This window comes from Erpetoichthys calabaricus, chromosome 8 (genome assembly GCF_900747795.2).
Source record: "Erpetoichthys calabaricus chromosome 8, fErpCal1.3, whole genome shotgun sequence".
Classification (NCBI taxonomy): domain Eukaryota; kingdom Metazoa; phylum Chordata; class Cladistia; order Polypteriformes; family Polypteridae; genus Erpetoichthys; species Erpetoichthys calabaricus.
Window position 1 is genome coordinate 63,675,431 of NC_041401.2, and position 20,768 is coordinate 63,696,198.

The following is a 20,768-nucleotide window of genomic DNA, read 5'->3' on the forward strand; positions in this document are numbered from 1 at the left end:
ATTGTGATAGAGCATCAAGTGATTTTGATCATATACTTATAATGTTAGTGGAGGCCCAGAATGATACTATTGACCTCTTTGCCAGATTTGCATTTTTGTTTTCCAGTAAATCACTGAACCCTCATGCTAATCATCAGACTTTTAATCTTTTCTCTATCATCCATGTGGCCCACCTTATCTGCTGGTCTACTTTATCCTAGGTTAAAATTAGCTGTTTTTATATTTGTAAATCTGTGTAACTCTGTGAAGATGATAGATGAGTGATAAATTATAAATAAAATTAAATTTTATTTCAATTCTATTTCCAAAACACTTTTTCCAAGTGTTTTAAAAGGCTACGATTAACAGTTAATAATTTTATTGAACATCTTAAATGTATTAAGCCTGTCCGAAACAGTAAAACTAATTTTTCCTAGGAGATCCATACTTGCATGGTTACTTTTTACCAACTTACGTCCTATATGATTACATTTATTTTTCTGCTGACAGCACTATTAATACTTTTTACATTTTAAAGTTTGCGAACATATAAATATTTTTTTAAGTGTCTGTAGTACTAGGGTGTTGTGCCGTTTTAGCCATTTTGAATGTAGAGAAAAGCCAAGCAAAATGACACCTTTTATTGGCTAACTAAAAAAAGATTACAATCCCAGGCAAATTCTTAAGGCAAGATTTAAGTGTCTGTAAATTCTTTTTTACTTAATTTAAGATCGGTGAATACTGTTTATTTTATTTGGTATGGCTTATATTTCCTTTCTTTTCTTTTTAGAAAAACAATCTTCGTATTGTTACCTATGTCAACCTGGCCACTGACTTCTGCAGAGCAAGAATACAACAGATTAGCTTTTTTTCTGCAAAGTCCTCCAAGTTGGTGACTTGACTCCGGTTGCCACGCCCTATTTCTGGGCGGGTTGTCTACCTCACAATACTTCCGGTAATCTACGTCATTTGAATTATAAACATATTACGCGCGCCTTTCGCCGTAAAGGTATAGTTGGCGCGAGAAGAGTGAAAGACATTTTGAAGTATGGACGCGCGGCTTACTCAAGGGGCTATTGAGGTAAGAATTTCTAGGTTACTGCTCGTATGAGTAGTTCAGTTGTACGTAAAGTAGAGTAATGTAATTCCGATTGGGATGAAGGCCGCGACGTTTCTCAGTATTTTGTGTGCTTGTTTTGCCGCGTGCTTCAGGATGTACAGGACTGTAATAGGGCCCATTAAAATAAAATGAGTTGTTTTCGAGTTTTAATATCGTATATCTGTAAAACAAAGGGACTAATATTGCAATTTTTGGGTGCAGAATTACGAAGTCTTTCTCGTTCATGGATAGAAGTTTGTTTACTTCTTTTTATTCCCCTGGAAGAAACTGCGCAACGCATAGTTTATCTCCTAATATTGTACTGGATGACGCGGGGTTTACGCGTGTTATTTATTGAAGTAACGTATGCTTTTTATTCAGAACGCACGATTAGTTAATTCCAGTTCCATTTAGTTATTTTTTGCAAGTGACATGTACGTATTGTTTTCTTTTGCCGTATTTGGCTTTGAGTTTCCCTCCAGTTCTAACACATGCGTGCCTGCAGTCGTTTAGTCACTGGAATCGGTATTTTTCTTTTGAGTATTCCTAAAATGTTATCTTCTGTTGAACTTTTACTACAAACATGAATGTTCGGGATGTATACCCAAGTTATTCACATGATTTAAGTGACTAGGTTGTAAAGTAGGCGTAAGCTGCATAGAAGATTCCACTAATAATGTTAGAGGTACTATATATAACAACGAAACATAATTCCAGTAAGTGCTCAGATTGTGCACATTATTACTGAATGTTGTATAGAGTTGTTGGTATTCACCTTTATGCCTTAGTCCACGGTCTTTTGCATACTTAAACCCTGTCTGTTCTCATCTTCTCCATACACACCGAATTTAATTCTTTTGCAATCGAACAGGCACCCCATGAAAGGGTAAATGGGAGAATAATTCTAGAAGAGGTTTCCATTGTTTTCCTTAGTATTTTTACAGTAGAATCTGTGGATTGAAGGTACAGTAGGGTGACTACCAGTTGCATTTTACCCGTTCCTAGATTAGATATGCTTTATTAATCCCAAGGTGAAATTCACATGCATACAGCAGCAGAAACATTAAAAACCAGGATACAGCCAATCAATCAATTTGTAAATATAAATGAAATATCTGAACAATATACATTTAAAATACACTTAATGAGTGCCCCTGGAGGAATCCTTGAACTGCCTGATAACATTGGGCAGAAAACACCCCAGTGGTGCTTCTTAGCACAACAAGGTGGAATGTGCTCCGAGAGAGCGTCTCCCGGAGGGGATGGAAGGTATTTTTCATGATGGCATCAAGTATTGCCACCATTCTCTTTTCCGCAACAGCTTCTGGTCTGTCCAAGGTTCGTCCCGTGATGGTGTAGGCACCGTGCTTGAGCTCAAGTTGCTTCCCCAGGACACTGCAGCATAGAACACTACACTGGCTACTATCGACTGATAAAACATTTCCAGTAGCTTGCTCTTTTGTCTTGCTGATTTTGAGTTGAAAGTTGTTCTCTGTACCACAATGTCTTGTCCTCCACATATAGATGAAAGCATCTTCCACACCTATATCTGCCTGGTAGGTAAACTTAAAGAGGATCCACATGTTCTAAAATCAGGAACCGTAGCTGTTTTAGGGCCAGCCTCTCAAAGGTCTTCATGATATATGAAGTAGGAGCAATTTATATTATTTTTGCTTATATGCATTTGAATACTGTAAAATAAGGGGACATTATGACAGGAAATCACAGATTATAGTAATCATTTTTTGTTATGAGTGCTACTGAAACGTTATGAAATGGGTGCTTTTATATCGTCTTAACACATATTATGCTTCTATTTTTTGTACCTACTATATTTTAACGTCTATAAATGTTGGCTTTACATGATAAATTAAGTTTCTATGGTGTGAGTTAGAACCTGTTTATCCATCTATTTTTTTTTATTTTAGGCCATCGCAAAGGGAAACCAGTTGCAAAACCCCATCCTCCAAGTTGTTGTAAGTACTGTTTTTGTTATTATGTTTAGTCATATCAACTGTGTTACTGTGCTTTAAACTTGACACTCACTAGACTGGAAATGTTTTTTTTGTGCAACTAAGGTGGTTTCCCTTTTTTATGACTTGGGCCAAATAATTTTTATTCTTTCATTCAAAAGTCATCATCTGATCGTTTTTTTTTTTGTTTTTTTTTTTCCTCTTAAAAGAGCACAAGGCGCATTGAGAGTGCAAATGGACCACCTCGCTATCGTCTGCTAATGAGTGATGGTGTTCACTCATTATCCTGTGAGTAAAGCCTTTCGTACTTTATTAATGGGCTTCATTCCTGTAATGCATTTACTTTCTCCTTAACTATGTATTGGGTCTATTTGTCTCAATCTTTCAATTTTAATTGATTTCTATATTTTCCTTTAGAATTGAGAATGTGAAAGTTTGAACACCATTTCTGTGAGGTGTTAAGAAGCTCCTTAACCATAACCAAGTTATATCATATTTTTATTAATGTTGAATGCCCAGGATATTCTGATATTTTTGTTGAATGTAGATGTTTATAATTGTTTTGTACATTTCATATATATTTATAAATCGTACAATAACAATTGGAGAAGTATCATTCTTAAACAGAATAATGAAATAATCTTACATTATTTTGGTATATAACATGAGCATATACTCATTTTATAACCATCAGCAGTGATTTTTTTTTTTTTTCCTCTCCTAAATAAAATTAACCTTTGAGAAACTACAGTTTATTGAAGTGAATTATGATGTACTAAAATTTATATATATTGCTTTTGATCACTTAATGCTGAAGTTTCCGGAATATTCTTATTTGAAAGCATCTTGTGGATTTTCAAGACTTAAGATTTAGATTTTAATATTCATTTACTATGTTTACTGTAAGGATTTAGTTCAGTAACTTGTTACAGTATATTCATATTTAAATTTTAATAAAATAAGTTGTACTCCTTCACATTTTGCTTTTTAGCTTTTATGTTGGGAACACAATTAAATGGTTTGTTGGAGGAAGAATTGATTGCTGTGAATTGCATTTGCCTCATCAAAAAACAAGTAATAAACACACTGAAAGATGGAAGGTAAGTAACTGCTTTGATTTTTAATTTGAGCAGTTATAATAGCCTCTTACTAATGATTTTGTTGCTTTTATGTTTTGAAGCTCTATGTTTATTTATTGGGTGTGTTGTAAAATGATTGTGTGTGTGTGAGAGACAGAGAATGGTTGGCGGAGACTTTTAGATATAAACCCCCTTAAGTTTTCATTTATGACAGTATCACACTGAATGGGTTACCACTTGGAACATTATTAGCTCACAGCGGTTCTTTTGTTAAAACACATACTGACTTAATGGGCTGACAGAAAATGAAGGTTTTAATCAAGCTGTATAGTGTTGAAGTTAAAAGTGACATGTGAGAACACACGATTTAAAGAACTTTGTCATCAGTGATGTAGTTGATCAGATTTGGCTCTCCATGCCAGCAGTATTTCTTCTTCCTTGCCACAAAGATGGTGGGAGAAGCTTAATGGTTTCTTTTACCATTGAGCTTCATATGTCACCATCTCTCTCTCTCTGTCTCATTTCTAACAAAATAAGACAGAAAATGCATGGAGGGTTCGATGGATGGATGTAGCCTTGTGCATAAAGATTGGAAGATGGATGGGGCACCTTTTGTTCCCTTATTGGGATTACATGGGGTGCTTTATCAAAGAAATAATAATCTTGCCATCATTTCAGCTTCCTTAAATACGTCCCAGTACAAGTTAAAATACTTGAAACTGACATTTAATTGATAGCATTATCATGCTATTAATGCATGCACAAATTGTAATTTTTTTATTTCTGAATTAACTCCATAAAGGGGCAAATGTAGCAATAGTAAAAGGCTCTTTTTACCTTGATATCAAAGTTTTTCTCATATTAAGTTAAACCACATGAGACTATTAAGTAATAGGTATAATAACTGTAATCCATCACTGACATTCAGTCCCTGCAAGCCCAATTCACAAACTTTATTTAAGATGACCACAGTCCTAAGTCAGCATGGACCAACAACCTGTGCTGCTTTTCTGAATTTTGAGTTTGGGGTATCTACTAACTACTGTACTGAACAGATGTATGTATTAAAATGGCCTCATTATAATGTTGTTCTGTTGATATTTGATGAATCATTGTTACCATCGTGTTGTGGTGGTATCCAGTTTAGAACAGTTTTGATCACATTTTTTGTGTAATTTAATACTGTATTTAAATGTATCCTGTTTTTTTGTTTTTTTTTTTCTCCTAAATGTTTTCCAGACGGGTTGTGATAATTTTAGATTTGGATGTCGTGAAAACTGGAGATGTGACTGGCAGGATTGGAGATCCTGTGCCTTATACTGAAGGTACTGACTTTGATTTTATTTTATTGTGTGAATTACAAGTTTGCCTTTTAATGTAATCTTCTTTACACATACTTTCAGGATTTTTTTTTTTTTTTTTGTACTGAATAAGATTTAATTTACCATTCAGAATTTTCATTTTTAGATTGTATAGATTAGGTAGTAGAACAAAAAGCTTTTATAATAGTTTTCTGTTTAACTTGTTTCACATGGGCAATTTTTGATAGAGGACTACATGGTAGCACAGTCAGTAACTTTTTTTTGTCTACTTTTCTGCTACTTAAATTGAATTGCTTTGTAATACTGACATTGTAGTGTTTTATTACTGCAGCTTCCTTTAGGATTTAAGCTTTCTCTTACTTTCCATGCTTTGCCAATAAATGCAACAGGTTGTAATCTTGGTTTAGCAAAATTTGATTAGGCCGAATTTTCATTTATGAATAAAATTGAAAATGACTGCTACCATAATTTGTTAGGTGTCCAGTCATCTTTTATCCTCCCTCTTCTTTCTCCAGCTGTATTGGGTTAGTCGAGATAGGCCCCTTGTTTTGAAGTCTTTGACATTTGACCATATAATTTAATAATAAAAAAAGCTGTCTTATTCTGTCATCTGACTGTTCTTTTGGTGATCATTTTTAGTCATAGTCATTATTTGAGTATAAGTTAAAATAAGTGTATTTGATATGGTAGTTTTCATATATTATTCATTTTATTTTCGATTGAGTAGTAAAAGTTCTTTCTCAACTTGTATTCATTTTCAGCAGTCACTTTCTGTATAGTGGTTCGATTTGACTAGATGAATTCTACTCTTGTTTTTGTTTATGCCACATTTTTCTTCTGCTCTTGTTCTTTTTGTTTATGCCACATTTTTCTTCTTAGATGTGAATCTGAGATCCTGCTTGTGTTTCACCATGTTATCAAATCATAACACCAGTACTGTGATGCACTGCTCCAGAAGTGAAGTTGACCTTGCAAACTACCAGGTTTCAACAGCATCAACAGTAGATGTTACACAGTTCAATAAGGAGTTGCATGAGCGGCAAATCAGTTCAGTGAGGAAGAAGTCATGCAGTCAGCTACGACAGCAGCATAATCTGTATATGATGGAGATTCAGAGCCTACAGGAGGCCCAGAGCTCTATATTGAGCTATTGCAGAGATCTTGCTCGTTGTCTTCAGTTAGGCGAGAAAATATTACCCACAAAATAAGTCCAATGACATAAGTTGAACTAGTATAGTGGAAATCTTTTCCATCTTGTATTGTGCTTTACTTTAGTGAAAGATTCATTTTTGAATTGTAAGGTCTTGTGTTAATACATTTTAAATACACATCTTTGGATGTACAGAATACAAGAGAAGGCCAAACACACAAACTTTAGTTTTGGGAAGGTTTTTCAAAAGCAAATGGGCAGATGCCTTTAGTAGCATTGAATTGAAGCACATTGTACAGGTGTTGCTTTAATTCTGCGCCATGTATAGTACTATATCATTTGTATGTACAGTCTGCTGTTGCATTATGGACAGCTGTATGATATGTCATAGCTTTCAGGCAAGACAGTTTGAATACACAATAAATTGAAGTACACAAGAAGCTAAGAAGCTGCTTTTTTTTTTTTTCTTAAACTTATTTCTTTTGTCTTTGTTAATTCTTACATGAACCCTTTTTTTTTTTTTTTTTCTATTGTGATGCCTTTGTGAAAGAAAATTTTGAGTAGGAACATTACCAGAACTTGCAAAAGGTTTGAGCAGGCCAAAATTTTGATGCAAAGAATGTTGATTTACCTATTATAAAGTGCAGTGTAAAACAACCAATGAATGTTTCTGATGTTTTTACAAAGGAAAAGAGAAAACGTGTGTCTGAAATGGTTAGGTTTCATCCTCAATAACTAGGAAGTCAATATCACACAAGCGTTTGCTAGAAAACTTTCTGGCTCCATGATGTTGTTGGAGGAATGTAGAAGTATGAATTTCACAATGCTGACATTACCTCTTTGCATAGTGGAGACTAAATGTTTTAATTTGGTATGTAGAGCCAGGTAAATTCAAAACACCATGGTGAAACAATGTCAATAACATTTTTTCTGTCGCATCTGTAACCTAGAATAAATGACAAGTTGTGAGGTTTTTCTTCACACTTCTGGATATTTGTTTTTTACTTTGAAAATTGTCTGATTTAAGCTACCATGTCCATTTCCTCACAGTATTTGTTCAAACTAAAAACTTAAACCAGAAGTGTGCAGGCTAACTGGTGTGTGTTTTTTTTTTTTTTTTTTTTTTTTTTTTTTTTTATTATAATGATATTGCAGCAAATTTGTCATTGTTTCATACTCTGGTCCGTTGTAAGTTATGACCAGGATTATAGAAAGGGAGTGTGTCATTGGCAATGTGAGCCATAGTGGACTGGTTGGTGTTAGCCAGATGGAAATTCTGAATAGCTTTTTTAACAATTCCTCATATTGTTTGAGCAGTGATTGACCAGTTGTATCTGCTGTATAATGATGTTATTGAATCGATATTGGTTGAATATGTCATGTTTTTGCTTTTTTGAGGTAGTAAAAAAATTTAAGCACAATTTTACAAAATGGTGGAAAAACCATTTAGGTTTCCAATGTAAAAATATTTTTCTAAAAGTGAAAGAGGTGAAAAAACACCTACATTCTTCTGTTCTATGACAAGTATAGCTAAAACTACTTTAGTCCTAGGACTGTTTTAATATTTCACTGGAGACAATATTTGAGGGCAAAAGTGGTCAGGATTACCAGTAAGTGGAATTTATAATTTATATTATTCATTACTAGACATTAAGCCCGTTACAATAACGGGCACTAGAACAGTAGTGCATAAACATTAGTAGGAACAGTCTATATTAAATGGCAAGGGACCTTGACCTCATTCTGTTTCTTGTCTTTTTTTTTTTTCTTTTTTTTTGTCAAATATTTTTGCAAAAAATAAAGTAAAATAATAAAAATAGAAATGTTTATGACAATACAGTAAGTATAATTAATATTACATTTATCCTCTCCTCTATGGCTGTTGATTGATGTGTTGTGTCTGTTTGAAGATCTCCTATTCTGCCTCTCTTTATTTTAGCTTGCTGTTGCGTCTCTCCAGCAAGTACTGTGCAGTTCCCCAGAAAGTATTTTAATCTGTGCTGGCGTGTAGCTGATTATTGTATGTGTGGCGTCTCCCCAGCAACGGATTTTATGTGCGTGGCCGCGAGTACCCATTCTGCACTCTCCCCAGCAATGATGTCCTTTATTAAAGAGTGCCCCGCGCATGCACACTTCACCAGAAGACACATACACACGGACACACACAGGGATTTTATTAAAGAGGATAATGAATCAAAGATCGGGAGTGCTCTGTCATAATCCAGCCTGTTCAGTAGTATACCCAAGCCTGCATATTCCAAGGTTATGGAACAGTCTTCCTCTGATTTTGAGGTCAGCAAAATTTGTTTGGGTGTCAGCTTGAATCTCATTTGTTTGGACTGGCATTTTATCCTATGTTCTATTGTTTAGCACTTTGTGAATTTTCTCTGTAATAGGTGCTTTACAAATAAATTTTTACTTACACATTTCTGAGCATGCTTTGCGGGCCCATTGTGTTTTTGATGTGATGTTTAATATGATCTGTACTTTGTATATGAGTTTAAGGAAAATTATGTGCTATTCAGATTATTCTTATTGTTTGGAATTTTGTTGTCTTCGGCTGAGTTTTTGCTGGTCCACACGACAAATTCATTCTTGCCTGTGTGACGGTGCGTGTCGGTTCCATGCTCGAACTTCTGTCTTGGGAGCCTCTTCCCTTCCACTTCATGTCTGCAGCAAGGCTCCCACCCCACACCTAGGCTAAGGTCTCCAAAGTCCATGGTGTTCACTCTTGGGGTTCCCAGTCCGAGTCTCACCGACTCCTGCTGCCTTCCGGACTTATGTGTAAAGTTGCCCTCACCACCATGGTCCCTAAATTGCTCAGCTGCCGCGATCCTCTACAACAGCACCCGGGTGTTGGTCATTCAGTCCCTTGAGGGGCGCTCCTCGCAAGCGCCTGCCTCTGCTCTTGCTTGTTTGCTCACTTGTTCCTGTCCCAGCTCTTTCCACCTCCCTGCCTTCCTTTTAACCTCCATTCATTTTTTTTTTTTTTTCCTTCTCTGATCCTGTGCTTCCCTTTTAAATTGTAGGGAGTGGTTGCAGGTGTGATAGCCTGACTGCCACCCAGAGTTAATAAATGAGACAATCCAACCACCTGCATGTGCCAGCAAGGCAACGCACGGACAGCTGACTGCCTAGCACCAACCTGGAGACAAGTCATCTTCTTAGCAGATTGCTCACACCTACTCCCTCCCCAGCTTGAGTGCATATGTTATTTATTCAGAAATGGGCCTCTGCTTCTTAAGTCGGGGATCATCCCTTCACTGGGCTGCAATTTCTGCAATTTGTTCAAATTTGCAATAAATCCTCACCACTTGGTGAAAACATTTTTGTTCACTGCCTTTATTCTTGGTTGAATAAGTTTGTTGAAAATTGTGGCATGCATGTTGTAATACTGTGGTACATAAACTGGGTCTCGCCATACCTTCACAAGTTGTTATGCAAGCATCTGTAGTTCTGAAACTCATGTGGCTGCAGATTTTTGTTCCATTCAGTTTCACAGTTCATGAGTCATTTTTCCTGTAATTGAGCTCATTTAATTAGATTTTTTTTTTCTTTTTGCTGAAGGCCTGTTTATTATATTTAGTATCCCTGTGGCCATGAGGGTCCATGACACAAATTTCTTCAGTAGTCCTTTATGGTTCTTTTGTCCCCGCAGTCCCTCACATATGGTAATTAACAAAGCATGGACGCATTTGAAGAGAAGCTGCACACAGTGCCATTTATACCGGATCGATGAAAGAACAGAACATGTTTGCAGTTTAATGTGTATACCCCAAAATAGCCGGAAATATTTTTAAAACGTGTTTAATTTTCTGTACAAACTACAATTAGTCTCCTTCAAAGTACTCTCCATTGGCGGAAATACACTTATCTAACCGTTTGTTCCATTGTTCGAAACATTTTTTAAATTCGTCTGAAGTAATGCCCATTAATGCTCTGGTCGTTTTTTATTTTACCTCTTCGACATCAGCAAAACGCCTTCCTTTCAAGTCTTTTTTCATCCGAGGGAACAAAAAGAAATCACACGGAGCTAAATCCGGTGAGTAGGGTGGGTGGTTCAGGGTTGTCATACCGTTTCAATAACAATAGTTTCTGCAACACTTTTTTTCAAGAAGAAAACAAAATTTCACTGCCGCGCGTTGTTCACGATAATCGGCCATCGTAAAAAAACGACGCTTGCACAAAACTACTTTTACAAAAAAATTCACTGAACACAAGCACAACCTCCAGACTGATGGCACTTGGCAGACTGACTTGTGAGGAATGTAACTAGATCGCCCTAGTGGCCCAACCACGTACTACAAGTACCAACCTAACAACAACAAAATTCCGGTTATTATTGGGTCCCCCCTTGTATTTTGCTTTGGAGCGTAAATATTTGTTTGTTCTACATTTAGAAAAACACAGTAGTATAATATCTAATTTTTGGCAGAATGATGCTAAAGGATAATAATTAATACTATTTCCATGAACCATTGCCTCCACACCAGTTTTATCAAGCTGAAATGCATTCATGTCCTCTGACTGGTTTATGTGGCACTGCAGTTTTGTAAAGCAATCTGGTATAAACAGTAAAATTTGAAGAAGACATCCTATTCTGGGGAACATGTCATTACAGTAATCCCTCCTCCATCGCGGGGGTTGCGTTCCAGAGCCACCCGCGAAATAAGAAAATCTGCAAAGTAGAAACCATATGTTTATATGGTTATTTTTATATTGTCATGCTTGGGTCACAGATTTGCGCAGAAACACAGGAGGTTGTAGAGAGACAGGAACGTTATTCAAACACTGCAAACAAACATTTGTCTCTTTTTCAAAAGTTTAAACTGTGCTCCATGACAAGACAGAGATGACAGTTCTGTCTCACAATTAAAAGAATGCAAACATATCTTTCTCTTCAAAGGAGTGCGCATCAGGAGCAGAGCATGTCAGAGAGGTAGAGAAAAGCAAACAAATCAATAGGGCTGTTTGGCTTTTAAGTATGCGAAGCACCGCGGCACAAAGCTGTTGAAGGCGGCAACTCACACCCCCTCCGTCAGGAGCAGAGAGACAGAGTTTGTTTTTCAATCAAAAATCAATACGTGCCCTTCGAGCTTTTAAGTATGCAAAGCACCGTGCAGCATGTCGCTTCAGGAAGCAGCTGCACAGAAGGTAGCAATGTGAAGATAACCTTTCAGCATTTTTAGACGAGCGTCAGTATCGTCTAGGTGTGCAAACAGCCCCCCTGCTCAATCCCCCTACGTCAGGATCAGAGAAAGTCAGCGCAAGAGAGAGAGAAAAGTAAGTTGGGTAGCTTCTCAGCCATCTGCCAATAGCGTCCCTTGTATGAAATCAACTGGGCAAACCAACTGAGGAAGCATGTACCAGAAATTAAAAGACCCATTGTCCGCAGAAATCCGCGAACCAGCAAAAAATCTGCGATATATATTTAAATATGCTTACATATAAAATCCGCGATGGAGTGAAGGCGCGATATAACGAGGGATTACTGTATTGCTTTGTCTGACAACTTATCACAGTAACCACTTAGTTTATGCTACTGTTTACATTTATGCTGTTGGATTCCTGCTAAATTTTTAACATTTTAGTGGCACTGATGTGTTAGAGTTATTTGTGTTTCTACTAACCTTCTGACCACTGTTCTATTTTAGAAATGACCAGTTATTTGCTATAGATCTTCAGTTTCACACATCTTGTTAAGTCTCTGGTAAATATGGTTTTGGGGAGTCTCGCCATAAAAAAACAATTTGACACTTTCATGACAAATGTTTTCATTAAAAAAAAAAAAAGAGTGAGCATTTAACTAGAGCTAACCTTTGTTCTTGATAATGGCTGAATTTCTCACTCTCGGGTGCAACTGTCTTGCTAACATGGTGTCAATAGCTTTCATTGTTCTTAGTAAAATTTACTTATGCAGACTGAAGAGCATTCACTTATGCAATGACTAATTCTTCTGTTTGTCATTTGTAGAACTCTGTGGTTTTTACATTTGTTTTAAGTATTTGCTGCATTTTTAATTATTGTTGCCAGTGGCTGATAATGCATATGTGCTTTCAATAACTTAATGTTAACCACATATAGGAGTATTGATTTAAAACCAGTGCAGGTGCTTAGTGATTACTTTAGAAGATGAGAGGTGCTTTCTGAAAAGTACAAGTGCACACAACTTTTCATGTCAATTTGTATGTTTTAAAAGCCTTTTTCTGTTTTTGTGTTTATGTATATGAATGTGTCTCCAAATAAAGCATAAACTCTTTTTAGCAAAAAGCCTTATTTACCACATTGTCAGGCTTATAAACTACCTGCCTTCAATTTGTTAGGTCAATTACAGATGTCATCTACAAATGCGAATAATCCAACGTCAAGACCCCTTCAACAGCGTAATTCATATGCTTCTGAGGGTAAGAAACAATTCCTTCCTGAAAGAATGCCTTTGTACTTGTATGGGGGCAGGAATAATAAAACAACAAAAGGAGTATGAAATGTAAAACTGTAAAATATAAATAAATTTTCATGCAGTACATGATTTCCTGTCTTAGTAGTACTGCCTACATTTCATATCTACTAGTTTATTAATGATAAACGTTGTGCCCCGTACTTAATTTACAAAAATGTATGCAACCAAAGTAGATTCGAGTTATTCTTTTATGTTTGTTTAAAGGAATAATAATCATGTTTGGGTAATAGTCTGTTTTAAAAAGTGTAGTGACTGATACTACTGCATCCAAGTGATTTGAGCATGGGCATATTTTTACTACAAGGCCAAGCTATATTTACAATGGAATATCTATATTATGAAGAGAAACCACCTCTTATATTATCAAAGGTTATACCATTTTCAAAGAGCACACACAATATTGTTTTTTCCCCACTGAAAAAAGCATGTATATAATATCTTAACTATTCTTCTTCAAATAAGTTTGGATGCAATAGTATGTGTCCACTATTTTGTTCTCCTTCTCATATTTTAGAACACACTTTGCAGCTTTCCAAACACTTTTTGTGTAGACCTTGTCTTTAAAAGTTATTAGTCAGTAATTCTGGTCTGTGTTTTATTATGTGAACTTAACATAGACATAAAATTCTTACATTTTTGAAAAGGTAGCCTTTATGGAAGTTCTTGTCAGTTTCTCTTGCACCATAACATATTATTAATAATCATGGGCTGATTTCATGTGTTAATTCCTATTTTTCTCTTGCTCCCTCCCTCATTACCCAAGCATCTATGAATAGGGTTCCAGCCAAAGAGGTTGCAAAGCCGAAAGCAATTGGCGCCCCACCCAGTACTCCTGGTGGCTCACAGTCTAAAGTCGTACCAATTGCTGGCCTCAACCCATATCAGTCCAAGTAAGTGACAGTTCTTTGACTAAGATACAAGTTGCCTTGATTATTTTAATAAACACTATGCTTGTAGTCTTTCTATATCATTTCTGAGTCTTATCCCTCTTTTATTAATAACAATGAGAGCAGTTGGATAATCGCATCTGATCTGTAGGGCTAAACTTTTTATTTGATATTTTGCTCAATACAGATATAGCATGGTTCATGTGATGGAAAATTGAGACCCCACATGGATTCAAATCAAGGATCGGCGTTTCCCTTGCCCGGGTAAGGGTACACGGAGCCCCACCCTGGGGAGGGGCTCGCTGGCGAGTGCCTGGTGGCTGGACCTTTTGACCATGGGTCCCAGCCAGGCTCAGTCTGAAGGAGCAACGTGGTTCTGCTCTCTTGTGGGCCTACCACCTGCAAGAGAGTCCATAGAGGTCGGGTGCAATGTGATGTGGGTAGTGACCGAAGGCGGGAGCCCTGGCATACTGACCCTTGGTTACCAAAACTGGCTCTAGGGACATGGAATGTTACCTCTCTGTTTGGGAAGGAGCCTGAACTGGTGCGTGTTCTCCTCGTTGGACGAGAGGGTTGCTTCCCTGCACCTTCAAGTTGGGGGAAGAACTCTGACTGTTGTGTGCACTTATGCGCCAAACGGCAGTTGAGTACCCAGCCTTCTTGGAGTCCCTGGAGGAAGTGCTGCGAAGCACAGCTTCTGGGGACTCTATCGTCCTGCTGAGAGACTTAAACGCTCACATCGGTAATGACAGTGAAACCTGGAGAGGTGTGATTGGGAGGAACAGCCTCCCCGATCTAAACTCCAGTGGTGTTCAGTTCTTGGACTTCTGTTCTGGTCATGGATTGTCTATAAACGAACACCATGCTAGAGCATAAGGGTGTCCATAAGTGCACTTGGCACCAGGATGCCTGAGGTCGCAGTTCGATGATCGACTTTGTAATCATGTCATCGGATCTGCGACCTTGTGTTTTGGACATTCTGGTGGAGAGGGGCTGAGCTGTTAACTGATCACTGTCTGGTGGTAAGTTGGATCAGATGGTGGGAGAGGCTGCCGGTCAGACCAGGCAGCCCCAAATGTATAGTAAGGGTCTGCTGGGAACGTCTGGCATAGGAACCGATCAGAAAGATCTTTAACTGCCACCTCCGGCAGAACTTCAGTCTCATTCCGAGGGAGGCGAAGGACTTTGAGTCTGAATGGGCCATTGTCAAAGCAGTAGAACGGAGCTGTGGCTGCAAGGTTGTCGGTGCCTCTCGTGGCGGCAATCCACGAACCCAGTGGTGGACACCTAGGGTTCAAGAGGACATCAAGTTGAAGAAAGAGTCCTATCGGGTCTGGTTGACCAGTGGGACTCCAGAGGCAGCTGAGGGGTAATGGCGGGCCAAGCATGTGGTAGCATCGGCTGTTGCAGAGGCAAAAACTCAGGCATGGGAGGAGTTTGGGGAAGCCATGGAAAACGACTTTCGGTCGGCCCCGAGAAGATTCTGGAAAACCGTCGAGCACCTCAGGAGGGGAAGCGGTGCTCCACCAACACTGTGTACGGAGGAGATGAGGCCCTGCTGACTTCAACTGTAGATGTTATTGACTGGTGGAAGGAATACTTCGAGAATCTTCTCAATCCCACCAGCATGTCTTCCTTAGAGGACGCAGAGCTGGAGGACTCCGGATGGGGGGGCCCTCCCCGTGCATATCAGGGGCCGAGGTCACAGAGGTAGTTAAAAAGCTCCAAGGTGGCGGGGCCCCTGGGGTGGACAAGGTCCACCCTGCGTTCCTCAAGGCTGTGGATGTTGTGGGGCTGTCCTGGTCGACGCGTCTCTACAGCATTGCATGGACATCGGGGGCAGTGCCTGTGGATTGGCAAACCGGGGTGGTGGTCCCCCTTTTTAAGAAGGGTGACCGGAGGATGTGCTCCAACTATACTCGGCCTCCCCGGTATGGTCTGAAGAGAGTTCAGTCGATAGTTGAATATCAGATTCAACAGGAACAATGCAGATTCTGTCCCGGCCATGGAACATTGGTTCGCTGCCGAGTGTGAAGCGGCGGGGATGAGAGTCAGCACCTCTAAATCCGAGGCCATAGCTCTCTGCCGGAAAAGGGTGGAATGCTCTGTCTGGGTTGGGAACACATTACTACCTCAAGTGGAGGAGTTCAAGAATCTCGGGATCTTGTTCATGAGTGAGGGAAGAATGGAGCGGGAGGTTGACAGATGGATCGGTGTGGCATCCGCAGTAATGCAGGCTCTGCAACAGTCTGTCGTGGTGAAGAGAGAGCTGAGCCAAAAGGTGAGGCTGTCGATTTACTAGTCAATCTATGTTCCTAACCTCACCTATGGCCACGAGCTTTGGGTAGTGACCGAAACAGCAAGATTGCGGATACAAGCAGACGAAATGAGTTTTCTCTGCAGGGTGGCTGGACTTTCCCTTAGGGATAGGGTGAGGAGTTCAGTTGTCTGGGAGAGACTCTGAGTAGAGTCGCTGCTCCTCCACATTGAGAGGAGTCAGTTTAGGTGGTTCGGGCATCTGGTCTGGATGCTTCCATAGGGGGGTGTTCCGGGCATGTCCCACTGGGAGAAGGCATATGGGGCATACCCAGGACACGCTGGAGGGATTATATCTCCAGGCTGGCATGGGAACGTATCGGGGTCCCCCCAGAGAAGCTGGAGGAAGTGGCTGGGGAGAGGGAGGTCTGGGCTTCCCTGCTTAGGCTACTGCCCCCGTGACCCGACTTTGGATAAGCGGTGGACAATGGATAGATGGATGGTCATGGAAAATTGACAGGGTCAATGTTACTTAGAAGAGGATCAATCGAGAAAATTTTAGAAGTTTCAAATAAATAATGCTTTGAAACTCTCCCTTGAACAAAAATGTTCTATAGTCATGAAACTGGGTATAGCAATCTCAGTGAGCAAAAAGTTTCTAAATTTTTAACTTTTTGCTTCAGACCAATTGCATGCGTATCACTAAATATGAAGTCCTCTTGGAAGTATGCAATGAAGTTGAATGCGACATGCAGATTTTATAAATGTCTGACAGTTTGCTTTCAATAGAAATATTGGCAAACTGCTCAGTTGCGACTCGTTTCATATTTATAATTAACAGTGTAGTCTGAATAGTCATAATTTTATATCATAAGACTATAACCGACAAGATAAGAAATAAAGTAAAACAGCCATTTATTGCATAACGACATTATTAAGTATTGCTTTATTAACATTTCTCAGTGTGCTTAAATTTATCACAATTGTTTATCTATATTGGTTAGGTCATTAAAGCTTTGTACATCATTTATACAAAGTGCTTATGGCATTTGCAAACGAATATTACAACTAACTTGTACAAAGTAAAAGTGATGTCTGAATACATCTTGATGCTGATGTGATAATATTATATTGTATGTGAACAATGTTTTGCACTTTATGAATCTCATTCCGGTAATTAAACATGTCATTGTCTATGGATTGATTTTTATTAGTATGGTAATGTGACCAGTACTGTTTGTTTATTGATATTAACAAATCCATAGATATAGTTGGTGTGGTGGTTTGTTTGGGTTGGAGATGTTGTCACTGTACAAATGAGTCAGTGTTGAACTGTTTTAAATCATTACTTGGATTTGATAACAAAGTGTTAAATATATAAAGGAAACAGGTTGTGAAATGGTTAAATTGATGATCGCCAACAAGCAAATATAGCAGAAATACTGTATTTGTTTTGCTTGCTATTTAAATTCTCGGCTGCCAATTTTTGCATTAAGACGAAAACTTTCCAACTCAAATTCAAAATTCTTTAAGAGTATAAATTAGTAAAACTGTTTTGTCTTAATCATGATGTAACGATGCAGGTCCGCTCCACGCTTCCATCCGACTGCTGGGAGCTCTTGAACCTAACACCGTCGGTAATGTCACTGGGGATGAGCTGACATATGAGGACAATTCTCAAATGAATCCAGGGGATATTTCCTAGTGACAATGTGCTTTTATTTCAAAACTTGGCAAACACAAACAGTTAGTGCAGTGCTCCACAGTTCCAATAAATATCCCATAAAAACAGTGTCCAAGTGGGGATAAAAACATTAATAAATAAATCCTTTAAAATAAGAAGTTAAAATACAGTCTTATTACGATTTCAGCCCACCTCCGTCTCTCATTCTCCCCGCCTCACCCATTGCTCCTGCAGCTGGTGGAGACCCAACAGCCACGAGCTCCTTTCGGCCAACCACCGTCTTAGCTTCCTTACGGACATTACTGCCAGACCGCTCTGCTCTCCTCCCTTCATTCGTTATCACGCAGACGCTCCTCAGATCCCTCGGGAGGACACCTGCCTTGCTCACCCCACTCCAACAGAACATTCAGTGGGGCGAACTAGCCCCTGGAGTGCTACCAACAAACGCTCCTTCACGGGGCCCCAGCTCGTGCTGTTTTCCTCCTTACAGGTGGCCAAATCTTAGCTGCTACGACGGCTCTTTCCCATCCTTTAACTTCCATTATCTTCCTCTTTTCCTTGATACGTCCATCCGTCCCCCTTTTCCTGGTTTCGACCTCTATATATACATCTCTCTGCGCCTCCGTGGGTGCAGCGCCTAAATCACACGCCGCAGGAAGCCAATGAAGCAATTGAGAACGATCGCACCCACACGTGCAGGAGCAACTTGCTCCAACTACCTCATTAACTCCCCGCGGTCGTGCAATCGTGCCCACGGAGAACGACCTGGTTATATGGGTTAAAACCTGGCCCTTTTTTTTTTTTTTTTGAAGCCGCAGACCCATTATAGCACACATGAACCTTGAAAATACCTCTGTTATTTTAAGTTTTAGTAGAAACTAAATAAACAAAGAACACATTAAGAGACCTCATTAGAAGAGCGTGAACCCCGCAACTAGACACACTAACCTATTTTCAGCTGTTTATACTCCTAAGTTATATTTATTTCAGACACTAACCAAAAACATGTGATCATAGGTAAGGGTAGGACCTTACTAACCAATAAACTAACATTTACTTATTTGGCTGATGCCTTTATCCAAGGCAACTTAAAACATTTATAATACAACTAGCTGAAATACCCAGTGTTGCCCGGGAGGAACATAAAGTGTTGTGTGTGTGTGTGTTTTTTTTATATATATATATAATTGTTTGAGAAAAATATAATAAAAAAAAAAACACAACTTTAAAAATATAAATAAATGAACAAACAATGAAGACTCACTAATGTCCTTGTTTTACAGTCTTGTGTGTATGTTATCATCCAGTTGATGCTTGTAACCGACCAACTCTATTTAATTTCAAAAGCAACAGGGGCGCAGTGGTGCTCAAACATAAAGAATGCTGGCAGTCTCCTCCAGTTCGCCTTCTGGTGGTCGTTCCGAGTGTCAACTGGATGATAACATGCATACAAGACTGCAAAATCATCCCCCACCCTACCCAGAAGGGGGTGGATTAGGGTTGATTTCACCCTACAGTATTTTTAGTTGACGTTTAGTATTTTTAGAAAGTTTCATGAAAATCGCTCTAGTTGTTCAGAAGTGATGCTGGAACATACATACATATGCACATTGACTTGTAACAAATCATATTTATCTATAATAATAAAAGGCAAAGCCCTCACTGACTGACTCACTGACTGACTGACTGACTGACTCATCACTAATTCTCCAACTTCCCGTGTAGGTGGAAGGCTGAAATTTGGCAGGCTCATTCCTTACAGCTTACTTACAAAAGTTAGGCAGGTTTCATTTCGAAATTCAAAGCGTAATGGTCATAACTGGAACATAATTTTTGTCCATACACTAATGGAGGAGGCGGAGTCACGTATCGCGTCATCACGCCTCCTACGTAATCACGTGAACTAAAAACAAGGAAGAGATTTACAGCACGAGTCGCACGCGGGAACGAAGGTAAATGACGTTAATTTTTGACTGTCTTTTAATACTGTGTAAGCATACATATTAACACATGTGCAATTAAACGTGTGCATTTACGGGGTGATTTCTCAGGCTTAAAAGCTCACCTTTTATCAAACGTGGGAACAAAGGTAACTGACATTGTTCACTGTCTTTTAATACTGTGTAACCATACATATTAACACATGTCCAATTAAACGTGTGCATTTACGGGGTGATTTCTCAGGCTTAAAAGCTCGCCTTTTACTAAAAAGGTAAATGCAAAACTATTTTCAATCAGTTTATTGAAACGCTCCCGTTAAGGATTGCAATAACATATTCGCGAGATAAAAGAACGAAGTAGGGGGAAATGGAGGAAGAGCCGCAAACAGCGAAGAGCAAAAAATTAATTAAACAATTGAGAACGGAGCGAGTTAAGCATACAAGCATGTTCATAAGGGAAACAAAGCACGGTGTAAAACGTAACTTTAAATTAAGTTTATAGAAACGCTCCCGCTGCGGATTGCAATAACATATTCGCGAGATAAAAGTTTAATGAGAAGACACAAGGTATAAACGAAACACACGCCGTGGCGCAACGTTAGGGGCAACAGTTTCAACCATTCTATGATCTGCTTCTCGCAACTGAAAGACGGCACATGGCGGATGTTAGCCGACTTGCTGACCGCAACGTTAGGGGCTTCAACTATGGCGCTGACGCCACATCTCAGTGCCAACACTTTGCAGACTGTACTTAAAAGACACGCCCTCCTCACTGGACAGTTAAAAACACCAATCAAACTAACGATGACATCAAGTATTACCCAATCAAAAGTAGGAAAGGAGGCATCTTCATAAAATGCGTGTGGGATGATTTGCATGAGACGCTGCTTTAAAAAAAAAAATGATAAAAAAAATACGGGATAAATCCCGTCCAGTATT

The 20,768-nt window shown here is 38.9% G+C and overlaps 1 protein-coding gene across 1 annotated transcript in view; it reads left to right on the plus strand.

Annotated features, from left to right (window-relative positions):
- The first annotated feature begins 916 nt into the window (after nt 1-916).
- rpa1 (replication protein A1) overlaps nt 917-20,768 on the plus strand; it is an 88,418-nt gene continuing 68,566 nt past the window's right edge. The window contains exons 1-7 of the mRNA XM_028806647.2: nt 917-1,060; nt 3,007-3,054; nt 3,261-3,339; nt 4,043-4,151; nt 5,370-5,455; nt 12,926-13,006; nt 13,826-13,952. Of these exons, the coding sequence (XP_028662480.1) occupies nt 1,028-1,060; nt 3,007-3,054; nt 3,261-3,339; nt 4,043-4,151; nt 5,370-5,455; nt 12,926-13,006; nt 13,826-13,952 (563 nt within the window). The 5' untranslated portion in view covers nt 917-1,027. The remainder of the gene's footprint in view (nt 1,061-3,006; nt 3,055-3,260; nt 3,340-4,042; nt 4,152-5,369; nt 5,456-12,925; nt 13,007-13,825; nt 13,953-20,768) is intronic.